Source organism: Copadichromis virginalis, linkage group LG19, assembly GCF_057382275.1.
Source record: "Copadichromis virginalis isolate Kocher_CV1m ecotype Utaka linkage group LG19, C_Virginalis_male_GT1.1, whole genome shotgun sequence".
NCBI lineage: Eukaryota > Metazoa > Chordata > Actinopteri > Cichliformes > Cichlidae > Copadichromis > Copadichromis virginalis.
Window position 1 is genome coordinate 36,543,291 of NC_140636.1, and position 12,500 is coordinate 36,555,790.

General features: G+C 46.2%; 1 protein-coding gene and 1 pseudogene across 1 annotated transcript; both read left to right on the forward strand.

The window, feature by feature from the left end:
• The first annotated feature begins 7,388 nt into the window (after window positions 1–7,388).
• Window positions 7,389–12,019, forward strand: LOC146686758 (uncharacterized). Its single transcript, XM_085442381.1, has one exon. It carries the CDS (start codon window positions 9,907–9,909, stop codon window positions 10,813–10,815), a length of 909 nt encoding a protein of 302 aa, XP_085298507.1. The 5' UTR covers window positions 7,389–9,906; the 3' UTR covers window positions 10,816–12,019.
• Window positions 11,004–11,570, forward strand: LOC146686759 (thioredoxin-interacting protein pseudogene; annotated as a pseudogene).
• Window positions 12,020–12,500: the final 481 nt, after the last annotated feature.

The window sequence follows — 12,500 nt, forward strand, 5'->3', positions numbered from 1 at the left end:
TCAAATTAGAGAGAACTCAAAACAAAATTAAAAACCACACAGAAAACAAATTGGGATTGAAAACACTTTATTGGAAACAAGCCAAAGTAACGGAAAAATTGGGAACCTGCAAAAAAAGAATACCTACCTTTGCAAACCTGTAAAAAAAGAAATATTGGAAACAAGCCAAAGTAACGGAAAAATTGGGAACCTGCAAAAAAAGAATACCTACCTTTGCAAACCTGTAAAAAAAGAAATACTTACCTTTCAAATTAAAAATCAATTATGGAGGTAGAGGGATGTGAGGCTGCGGACCATCGGGGTTGATGGCCCGTGCACGCCCTGTTCCTCCTTCGGGAGGGACAGGTTCTTTTCTTCAACCCTAACCCTCCTTCTACCCTCGTAGGAGGAATCAATTCCCCTACCCTAACCCCTAACCCTAAAAGACAAGAAGGAACAAGTGACACAAACAAGAAAAACTGGAAAGGATATAAAGGAAGGGGGTGCCATTAAAGAGAACATAAGAACACAGGACGGGATGTCTAAAATGCAGGGGGTGCCATGTAAAAGAAAGAAAAAAACATAGAGAAAAAAACAAATGAACCAAGGGGTAAAGTTGAAAGACGAAACACAGAGAAAGATAGAAAAAGGGAGAGTCACGTAAAAACTGAGAAACAGAAAAGACAAAGAAAAGAATTAGAAAAAAGAAATGTCTGGAAAAAAAAGGGGCGGAGACAGCCCAGTATAAAAGGCCCTGAGTGGCAACAGAAAGACAGAAACAGAAAAGAACACAGAGAGACGTTGGGCCAGCCTGAGGAAGGCTATACCCAGCCGAAACGTCGCGATGGCCCAACGGCAGTGCACTACACCCGCTAAGGGTAATTTTTTGAATAGGGGGCACCGTTCCCAATCCCATTGATGGACCGTGCACCTCAGGCTCCGGCAATAGCCGGGCCTGGTCTTACCTCAACACCCGTCCTACCCCCTGCTGGACCAGCGCGCACCTTTAGCTCTCCCGCCGTGTGCTTCGGTGGGGGATTGGCTTAGGGCCATCAAGATGGAGCGTTACGAAGACAGTTTCCTTCAGGCTGGCTTCAACTCAGTGGACCAGCTGGCCCCAATCACCACACAGGATCTGCTGCACATGGGTGTGACTTTGGCTGGGCATCAGAGGAAAATCCTTTCCAGCATCCAGACAATGACCTTTCAAAACAAGAGCACTGCAACTGTGACCTTCTAGCTGACCTGCCTCTTATTCTGGACATGACACCAGCACACAGGTGCTGCCAAGTACTGAGAGCACTCTGGATCCTCTTTCTGTGAGCCACTTTGAACACGGACTCGTAAAAGGGATTGGCGACTTTATTCGTGACCAGAAAAAATAGGGAGAAAAAACTATGGTGTGAACTGTTGTGCAGAGATTGGCAGGTCTCTGCCACACAGAGGGACCAGGTGATGAAGCTGTGCGGACTGACTGCTTCTTTATTTTTTTGTTCTTTTGTTTGTTTTTTGCAGTTTGTGCTTTTACATCCACCCAAGATTTGGACTCAGTACATGTGGTGAGCAAAGAGGAACAGCGGACCAGAGTTTACACAGTTCTGTATTGTCATGTCATTACAAAAAAACAAAACAAAAAAACCCAAACTGGTTTGTTGTCCCAAAATGTCACTTTGATCTTTCACCAAAGGAGACAAAAAAGACGAGAAGAAATGCCAAGATTTTTAGTTTTCGTATTGTTGTAATTATGAATGGGAACCGCTCTCGATGCCGACTACGTTACTTCAGAGACACCTTTCACATCAAAACGTGAACATTTTAATGTGAGATTTTACATTTTGTTGTTCTTTCTCCCCCATTTGGAAAAAAAGAAAAAGAAAAAAAAGAGGAGAAAAAAAGAAAAAGAAAGAAAGTACTCCGCCGAAACGTCACGTGGGCCCCGAGCTACTTCACCCAAGATATGGGCAATTTTTTGAACACCCGGGCAGGGTCTCCATCTTCCTGCCCCCGTTGATGGACAGTGCACCCAGGACCCTTTAGGGGGGCCTGCTTTACCTCATCCCTAACCCTAACCCCCCTAACCCTCGTGGGGGTGGGAGATGCCCCTGCCTGAGGTCCAAACTCTAACCCTAACCAGGGGGGGTTTGAAACTTAAACCTTAGAAGGAAAAAAGCCCTAGGGGAGCCTGTAAAGGAAGGAAACAAAAACCCTAGAGAAAAAATAAAATAAAAAAATACTTACCTGTAGAAAAATTAAAAAATACTTACCTGCCGCTAAACCTGTATAAAAGGAAAGAGAAAAACACTTAAGAAAAAAACCTGTAAAAGAGAGAAAGGAAATACTTACCTGTCCTAAAAACCTGTATAAAAGGAAAAAGAAAAGCACTTAAAGAAAAAAACCTGTAAAGAAAGGGAAAAGAGAAAAAATTAAAACAAAGAAATACTTACTTGTTGCAAACCTGTATAAAAGGAAAAAAGAAAGGTCTTACCTGACAGAGTCACAATTAAGCCGGGCCAGTCTGAAGAAGGCACTACTCCGCCGAAACGTCACGTGGGCCCCGAGCTACTTCACCCAAGATATGGGCAATTTTTTGAACACCCGGGCAGGGTCTCCATCTTCCTGCCCCCATTGATGGACAGTGCACCCAGGACCCTTTAGGGGGGCCTGCTTTACCTCATCCCTAACCCTAACCCTCCTGAGTTCGTTCATTATGAGAAGTGTTTGTAAAATTTGCCACAGACGTCCATGTGATCAACAACAGACACACGTGATTCCCCTTCGTGGTCTAAACCAATCAGAGATAGTCAGGGGCGGGACCTCTGTCCGTGGTCCAGCTGGAAGTGGAGGTGGATATAGACAGGTGAGTAGCTTGAATGAAGCGATATCGATTCATTAAATCCTGAATTGAATGAATATAAATGTGTTTTACCAGAAACGCCAGAATCTCAGGTTAAAGCTCACAAAACTATTTCAACAACAACCAGCAAATGAGAGCAGGAAACGCATTCCACACGAAGACGTAAACAGAGCGGACCGACGCATCAGAATTAGCTTAGTCGGCGTGGGGGCTAATATCATCCTTAATTCCTTCTTACTTTTGCTGTTTTGCTTCCAACACGATAAAACCCACAGTTCACGCACAGCTCGCTGTGCGTGAACTGTGAGAGAAACTTCAAGAAAAGTTTCCCATCTCAAACATGTGTTTTCTGCATTACTCATTCGCTTATTACCCATCAGTCTACCGTTGTTTACAGCGCTGGCGGCCGCTGTCTTTTCTTTCCTTTGTACTTAAATGACGTCGGATAAGAAAGCTTAATTTCTGCTGTTTAATACTGAAGAAATGTAAACTTTTTCAAATTAGGTATAATTGCAGAATATTTTTAAGGTTATCTGCTATAAAATCCATGCCAGGAAAATCTCCTTTATGTTTTTTATTTTATTTTATTCTCAGTTACTTTGACACAACGGCATGTGCTGTGATGGTCACATCTCTGATAAAGTTTAGTGTCAGTACTGATAAATGATCAGAATTATAAGATCTCTCACTTTCTGAGTAAAAATTGCACCAAATCGAATCTGGACCTTGTGAATCGGAATCAAGTGGATTATAGAAATCAGTGATGATACACAGGCCTTGTGAATATCCTAGGACCGACAGAAGTGGATATAACTGACCGTGGGCAATGAGAAAAGATGAAAAGAACGATTGATAACTTTTTTGTCAAGTTAAGGCCTGATCGATCTGAAATTCATAGCCAGTGCTCTGACAGGGAGCCATCAATCTTTGAACGCTGATTTGGGTGCGCCCAACTTTTTTTAATAGTGTGCATAAGAAAAAGCCAGAAGAGGGAGCACCTCTGGTTCAATCCCAGTTGCAAAGCAGCTGACCAGCTTCTGTGTGTGTGTGTGTCTCTCTCTCTCTTTTACACAAAAAACACATGTCAATGCGCTTGCAAAAACTTTAATATGCAAAGCACAGGACGTCCCAGCTGGTCGCCCTCCGGTGGACCACAGATGCAATTGCAGCAGAGGGAGCCCCTCTTGTTAAATCCCAGTTGCACTGCAGACCTCACAGTGTGTGTGTGTGTGTGTGTGTGTGTGAGTGTGTGAGAGAGAGAGAGAGAAATTAAAAAGCAATGAAATTCAAATTTTGCACTACAGACCTCACTGTGTGTGTGTGTGTGTGTGTGTGTGTGTGTGTGTGTGTGTGAGACAGACAGACAGACAGACGGAGAGAGGGAGAGAGAGAGAGATTCAAAGCACTGTAATTCAAATGTTGCACTGCAGACCTCAGTGTGTGTGTGTGTGTGTGTGTGTGTGTGTGTGACAGAGAGACAGACAGAGAGAGAGAGAGAGACACTTGCTGTGGATTTAAAAATTTAAAAAAACACACAGAAAACCCAAAGAGAAAAAGAGGCACAGAAGTCGATTTGTACCGCGTTGAGTTGCAAAGCAGCTGACCAGCTTGTGTGTGTGTGTGTGTGTGTGTGTGTGTGTGTCTCTTTTATACAAAAAATACATGTGAGTGCACTTGCAACAACTTTTAATATGCAATGTACAGGACTTGCCAGCTAGGCGCCATCCTGTGGACCAAACATGCAATTGAAAGATGTTATTTTCGCCGGTATAACTCCTTCAGACACTTTGTACCGCATTGAGCCAGCAGAGGGAGCACCTCTTGTTCAATCCCAGTGGCACAGCAGCTGCTCTGCTTCTGTGTGTGTGTGTGTGTGTGTGTGTGTGTGTGTGTGTGTGTGTGTGACAGAGAGAGAGAGAGAGTGACACTTGCTGTGTATTTAAGAAACAAACGCTCAAAGAAACCAAACAGAATGACACAGGCAGAAAGACACTGTTTTATTTTGGTAACCAATGATGCATTTCTTCTCCCCTTGTACAGTGCACCCTGAAGCCGTGTGTGGACCAGGAGATCAGCAGAACAGGAACCACAGAGCGTCAGCGGCAGACATCCAAGCTGCACAGGGCACACGCAGCACCAGGCAGAATTAATGACGTCCCTGATCCACAGCTCAAGCCCAGCCACCCGCTGCCTCCTCGCCGCCTCCTCCCGGGACCTTCAAGGACCACCCACCAGCCACTGGTACACATTCCAATCTTACACAATGGCCCCAGCATCACAGGGCATCTCCTGACATTAAAATCTATCCTGATTTCTGTTGTTTTTCCCTCATCTCTGAGCCGCTGAGTGTGAGTGTGTGTGTGTGTGTGTGTGTGTGTGTCTCTTTTACACAAAAAATACATGTGAGTGCACTTGCAACAACTTTTAATATGCAATGTACAGGACTTGCCAGCTAGGCGCCATCCTGTGGACCAAACATGCAATTGAAAGATGTTATTTTCGCCGGTATAACTCCTTCAGACACTTTGTACCGCATTGAGCCAGCAGAGGGAGCACCTCTTGTTCAATCCCAGTGGCACAGCAGCTGTACTACTCATTAACGGTGCTGTTTTTGACCATCCTTTGATGACACATTTGTGCTTGACAAAAACAGGAGCTGCCTCCTTATATTTGAGGTGACAACAACTGAGTTTGTACATGGCAAGGGGAATAACAGCAGAGGTAAAGACAGTGAAGATGTGATTGGGAGAAGGAAGCCAAGATTTAGTTGGAAGACAAGGTTACATTCTACATACTGTTGCTCAACTTTCTACTCTTACTATCTTTTTTGTTTGTTTTTAGTAGACTGCTCTTGTATTTTTATGCATCAGTTATGAGGTATAGAAAACTTTGAAGAACAAAAGAGCACGAGCACACAAGCTTGTATTGTTTTTGTTTTGTATTGGCACGGCAGTTTAAAAAAAAAAAAAGAAAAAAGGAAAAAAAAGAAAAAGATCCATCTGCGTATCTAATTAATGCTTTTTCAAATTAAGACATTTTGTTTTGTTTTTTCCTTTTTCTCAGTACTTGCCTGAACTGCATGGTGGTAAGAAGTAGTTTTTGGAGGAGTAAAGAAGGTTGTTGTTGGGCTGGTTAGCTTTGTCTGTCTTTGGAATTTTCTTACAGGACACCCAAGCATAACTGTAACATTTGGGGGCTTCGTCCGGTGGTCGAGAGAGGGAGTGTGGAGCAGGGAAATTATTTTACTGCTATTGTTAAATAATTGTCATCATTACCATTGCATTAATAATATAATCTGGAGTTTATATTGCATTCAGGGGTTAAACAGTGTCTCTTTCAGAAAGACTGAGTTGCAGGCTGACAGGAAGTTGTATGCAGAAGTGAAAGCAGGAAGTTATTTTGAGCAGCAGGCTAAGACGAGGCTTTAACAATGTAACAGATAGCTTTAAGAAGGCTTTAAGGTTTTATGCACACAGGTATTAAATTAACTTTGTATTCCAGGTGCAGTTATAACTATTTTATACATATTGCATATCTGTGCTTATTTGAGTTGATGTTCAGGTTCTTTAAAGGTCTTAAGCTTCAACTAGTGAGAGTGTCTAGATGATCCATGCTGAGGGAAAACTAGAACATAGAAGGAATTGCAATACATGCTTACAAAACACTTATATATCAGATCATTTTATATTAAGGTTTTAGTAGAGGTTCTTGGTTAAAACATTTATTTAGTAGAAGACATACACATAGTCTCAGTGAGCTTCTGGTCTGGTAAAAGGTCAGAAGTGCAACAGGTGAATTGAGAAAGAGCATTTGAGGACGAGACACAGATAGTAGGTGAAGAGGTGACACAAAGAGCATGTGAGGTCGTGACACACACACACATGAGTTAAATTTATTTAGAGGAGAGATTACTCATGTCTGGTTGTAACTGCAAAAGTGTCTCGGTAAAAGAGGAACCGTTCCTTGTTGTCTCGGCAAGAAAGAGGAACAAGACAAGAACTGAAAGGTAGACAGGAAGGGCTAGCCATGAAAATAGAAGATGATTTTCTGGGTGAAAAGTCATGATGGTGTTGATCTGATCTATGTATAAAATGTACCGGTGACGCATGAAGGGGCGTCAGTAAACAAACCCTGATGCTATAAAATATCTGTTCATGCTTTGATTAAGTCGAGGACTACTGGCTGTCTGCGTACAGAGTGTCTTCCCACACGTGTGTTCATTAAAATCATTGTTGGACCAAGATCCTCTGGACCATGGGTGGTGTGTACTCTCTTTCCTCAATTTTGAACCTTAACATTCTAGGCGCCATCCTGTGGACCAAACATGCAATTGAAAGATGTTATTTTCGCCGGTATAACTCCTTCAGACACTTTGTACCGCATTGAGCCAGCAGAGGGAGCACCTCTTGTTCAATCCCAGTGGCACAGCAGCTGCTCTGCTTCTGTGTGTGTGTGTGTGTGTGTGTGTGTGTGTGTGTGTGTGTGTGTGTGTGTGTGTGACAGAGAGACAGACAGAGAGAGAGAGAGAGAGACACTTGCTGTGTATTTAAAAAACAAGCGCTCAAACAAACCAAAGAGAACGACAGAGGCAGAAAGACACTGTTTTTTTTGTGGTAACCCATGAGGTCTTGCTATCGAATTGTACAGTGCATCCTGAAGCAAGGCCGAGCAGATGACATAGTGCTCCACAGGCCTGCTTCTGGTGCCTGCTCCTGTACCAACCTGCTGCAGAAACAGAAAAAGACAAGAAGTCACGTAAGATAAAACAAAGAAAATAATGTAAATACACACGGAAAGGATTTAAAGGAAGGGGGTGCCATAAACAAAAGTACAGTGAACAAAGGACGGGATGTCAAAAAAGACAGGGGGTGCCATAAAAAGATAAAGAGACAATCCTAATAAATGTATCTGACTCCAGCAATTTGCACTAAAATTTCTAGAAAGCTGGTTTTCTTTCTCCTGCTCGCCTTGTCTGAATATGGAGTAAACACAGAAAGACAAGAAAAAACAAGGGGAAAACAAAGAGAAAAATAGTAAGAAAACTAAAGATATGAAAGACAAGAAGTCACGTAAAATAGAAAGAAAAGCAGAAAAAGAAAAAGACAAGAAGTCAGAAAAAGAAAAGGACAAGCAGTCAACTTAAAAAAGCCCAAGTGGGAGGAGCTAACATGAGTATAAAAGGCCAAGAGAGGCAAACAGAAAACAGAGAGACAAAGACAAGACACACTGGGTCGGCCTGAAGAAGGCAAAAACATGCCGAAACGTCGCGAACGGCCCAGTGAATGCTAAATGTGCACTAAAACCCTAGATATGGGCAATTTTTTGAACCAGGGCAGGGACACCACCACCCGGCCCCATCGATGGCCCGTGCACCTCAGGCTACCAGCTTGCTGGTGGCCTGATTCTTTTCTTAACACCTAACCAGCCAGTGCCTCGTGGGGTTGGGGGTGCCCCTGCCCTCTATCTTACCCTAACCCTAACCACAGGGGGGTCCCTAACACAAAAAACGAAGACAAGAAGTCACGTAAGAAAGAAAAACAAGTAGAAAAAGAAAAAGACAAGAAGTCACGTACAAGAAAGAAAGATAAGCAGAAAAAGCAAAAGACAAGAAGTCACGTACAAGAGAGAAAGACAAGTAGTCAGAAAAAGAAAAAGACAAGAAGTCACGTACAAGAAAGAAAGATAAACAGAAACAGAAAAAGACAAGAAGTCACGTAAGATAAAACAAAGAAAATAATGTAAATACACACGGAAAGGATTTAAAGGAAGGGGGTGCCATAAACAAAAGTACAGTGAACAAAGGACGGGATGTCAAAAAAGACAGGGGGTGCCATAAAAAGATAAAGAGACAATCCTAATAAATGCTTCTGGCGTAGGATCTTGGTGCGGCCGTTTGCCTGGTAGGTGTGTTTGGCTATGATGGCAGCCTTGGGCACAACAATGCGGGAGCAGGTGTTCTCAAACTTCGCATTGATGCAGATCTCTTCGCCTTCACAGAATCCACGCCGGTCAATTTTTGCATTCAATGACACCTGACCGTCAGGGATGAACATGCAGGTGACTTTCTTCTCGGAGGGTCAGCGCTCGTTTGCATGTATTAGCTCTAGAATTGCCACAGTTATCCAAGTAACGGATGAGCGATCAAAGGAACCATAACTGATTTAATGAGCCATTCACAGTTTCACTGTACCGGCCGCGTGTACTTAGACCTGCATGGCTTAATCTTTGAGACAAGCATATGCTACTGGCAGGATCAACCAGGTAGCCCCTCAGGCGGCGGCAGCGGCGCGCACGCACGCGCTCGCTCGCTCGCTCGGGGCTACTGAGCCCTGTCGACCAGGGCGAGGCTTTCCGGATGCACGTGTGGACCGGGGCGAGGGTTCGAGAAACCGTGTTTGCCGGACGGGGCCCCGTCGCCCTCGCGGGGTGGGCAAACTCTGGGTTTGCCTACCCACTCTGCGACGAGGCCCGCCGTGGTATGACCACCGGGACGGACCGGGCGTCTCGGTCTCGCTACCGAGCGATCGCGTCTGGCGGGGGGGGGGAAGCGTGGGGAGGACAGGGCGGGGTCCGAGAACCACCACCCCCTTCGACCTTCGCGCTGTAACCCCCGGCCAGCGCTAGAGGCGAGCCTGCGGGCCGGAGGAGCTGACCGCCCGAAGGCGCCGGCGAAGGTGCCGGGCCCGGCGGCAGCCCTCTGATGGCAGGCCACGTTTGCCAGTCGATCGGGGTGGGAGGGCACAACCCTAGAAAAAAACTTACCTGTTAAAATAAAGCCTGTATAAAGGAAAGAAAAAACTTACCTGTTAAAATAAAGCCTGTATAAAGGAAAGAAACAAAAAGGAAAACACTTATTCACCTGGGCTCGACTGAAGAAGGCACTTCTATGCCGAAACGTCTCGCGATAGCCCATTAGCTCTCAAACCCAAGACATGGGTAATTTTTGGAACCGCCGGGCAGGGTCTCCACCTCCCGGCCCCCATTGATGGACAGTGCAGTCAGGCCCTTGGTGGCCTGTTATCACCTAAACCCTAACCCCCTAACCAGACCCCCCTCCCCTCCGGCGGCCGGACATGCTGAAGTGTATCCCCCTGTGGCGCTGCAACCGCCACGTCGAGTCGGTGGACAAGCGGCATTGCAACTTGCAGACGGTTCCTGATGAAATATTTCGATACAGCCGCAGTTTGGAGGAGCTTCTCCTTGATGCCAATCAACTCAAAGAGCTACCAAAGCCTTTCTTCAGACTACTGAACCTCCGGAAACTTGGCCTGAGCGACAATGAGATCCAGAGACTCCCGCCTGAGGTGGCTAACTTCATGCAACTGGTGGAATTGGACATCTCCAGGAACGATATTTCTGAGATCCCAGAGAGCATTAAGTTTTGCAGGGCCTTGGAGATTGCAGACTTCAGTGGAAACCCCCTCTCCAGATTGCCGGATGGTTTCACTGAACTCCGAGCGCTCGCTCACCTGGCCCTCAATGATGTGTCATTACAGATGTTGCCCAATGACATTGGAAATTTGGCCAACCTGGTGACGTTGGAGCTCAGGGAGAACCTGTTGAAGTCTCTGCCCACGTCGCTCTCTTTCCTGGTGAAACTGGAACAGCTGGACCTGGGCAGCAATGAACTGGAAGTTTTGCCGGATACCCTCGGCGCTCTCCCCAACCTAAGGGAGCTGTGGCTGGACCGTAACCAGTTGTCCTCATTACCACCAGAGCTGGGAAACCTTCGTAGGTTGGTGTGTCTGGATGTGTCGGAGAATCGTCTGGAGGAGCTCCCGTCAGAGCTGAATGGCCTCCTGGCTCTCACAGACCTGCTGCTCACACAGAACCTGCTGGAGGTCGTCCCGGACAGCATAGGGTCTCTGAAACAGCTGTCCATCCTGAAGGTGGACCAGAACAGACTGACCCATCTGACTGATTCAATAGGCGAGTGTGAAAACCTCACAGAACTTGTCCTGACGGAGATAAGAAAGATCTAACCCAAGACATGGGTAATTTTTGGACCTGCTGGGCAGGGTCTCCACCTCCCGGCCCCCATTGATGGACAGTGCACTCAGGCCCCTGGTGGCCTGCTATCACCATAATCCTAACCCAGGAGGGAAGGACCGCGCATTCCTCGGTCCCCCCCAGGGGGGACGGGGCCGTAACCAACGCCCTAACCCTAATGATGCGGGTGTCCGCGCTGAAGCTTCTGGGTCTGGGCTGCGCCAAGGTGGAGTACGCTAAAGGCAAGCAGCGGTGCCGACAGGAGGCCGAGTACCTCAGACATGAAACGGTCCTGCGGCTGCAAGACCAGCCCACAGACTCTGACGGCTCTGTGGTGTTGAGACCTGGCAACAAGTACGAGTACACGTTTGGATTCGAGCTCCCTCAGCAAGGGCAACTGGTGTCGTCATACAAGGGGAAGTTCGGCTACGTCCAGTACTGTGTCAAAGCCCTGATGGAGAGGCCGCAGCAGCCCGTGCTAGAGTGCAAGAAATGTTTCGAGGTGGAGGAGCCACTGGATGTCAACACCCCAGACCTGCTGTCTCCAGCAGGTGGCATGAAGCAGAAGAAAGTCACCTGCATGTTCATCCCTGACGGTCCCTGGGTACTGGAAGGCTGGTGCGTTCATAAAGATGGGACTGTGAGGCGGAGGAGGAGTTCAACGGCAATGCTCGCATGCTGCCGGTCGGCTGAAGTCCACCAGTGGGAACCGTGGAACTGTGGTCCACCTGTTAAGGACCAAACTTGAAAACAGGCAGAAGGTCTGAACTCCAGAGGAGGTTGGATGGAGAAGTAAAGGCACGAGTGTGGAGGTGGACTGAAATGTTGGTCGTTTGTTATGTCAGCTGCCTTCAACCTGCTTCATCGCTTATGAGTCTTCCTGCTCGTGCTCCTCAGACCAGAGATGTTGAGGCCCGATGGCACAGTGATATGCTGCATTTCTGAATAAGCTGCCCTTTCCAGAGACTCTCCATTTACAGCCACTATGACTTTGTTACTGGGCCGAGCACTGGCCTGCTGTGGCACCGTGGCTTTTTCTCATTGCACTCCAAGACTGTATTTTTACAGGACTACTCAAAAGGAAACATCCTTTTACCAGTCCACTCAGTTTGCATCGCTGTTACGAAATTGTTGGGAACACTGTTGCTTTTCAGAATCACAGCATGTAAATTTCTTCCTTAAATGTCAGTAGTGTTACCAGTGTTTGAAAAAAGTCCTTTATTCCTATATTGTTGCTTTTGACTCTCCTACTGCCCAGAAGACTCTGTTCAACTGAACAATGTTTTTGATGTGGAGATATGCAACTTCCACCAGTCACCACAGCTTGGTGACTGGTGCTAATTACTGCGAGTGCCGTCCATACCACACGCTCTCGATGGAACGCACTTTATCTGAGGATCCTTGTATCTGATCTGCAGTTGTCCCAGGCAACATTTCATTTAAGAGTTCCACTTCTGTGAATTCACAACTTCTGTTCTTTCAGGGCGCAGGGAAATCACTGTTAATGACTCATTTGTGAGAAAATATGTTTGTAATACGCTCTTGATACGTGCAGATGTTTTTGTATGAAAGCCGAGGGGAGAATATAAAAGGCGGAGCTCACACAGGAGCTCATTTTCCACTCGGCACTCGATGAGAGCACATCTCTGCCAGTCCAACTGTTGCCAGCTAACCTAGC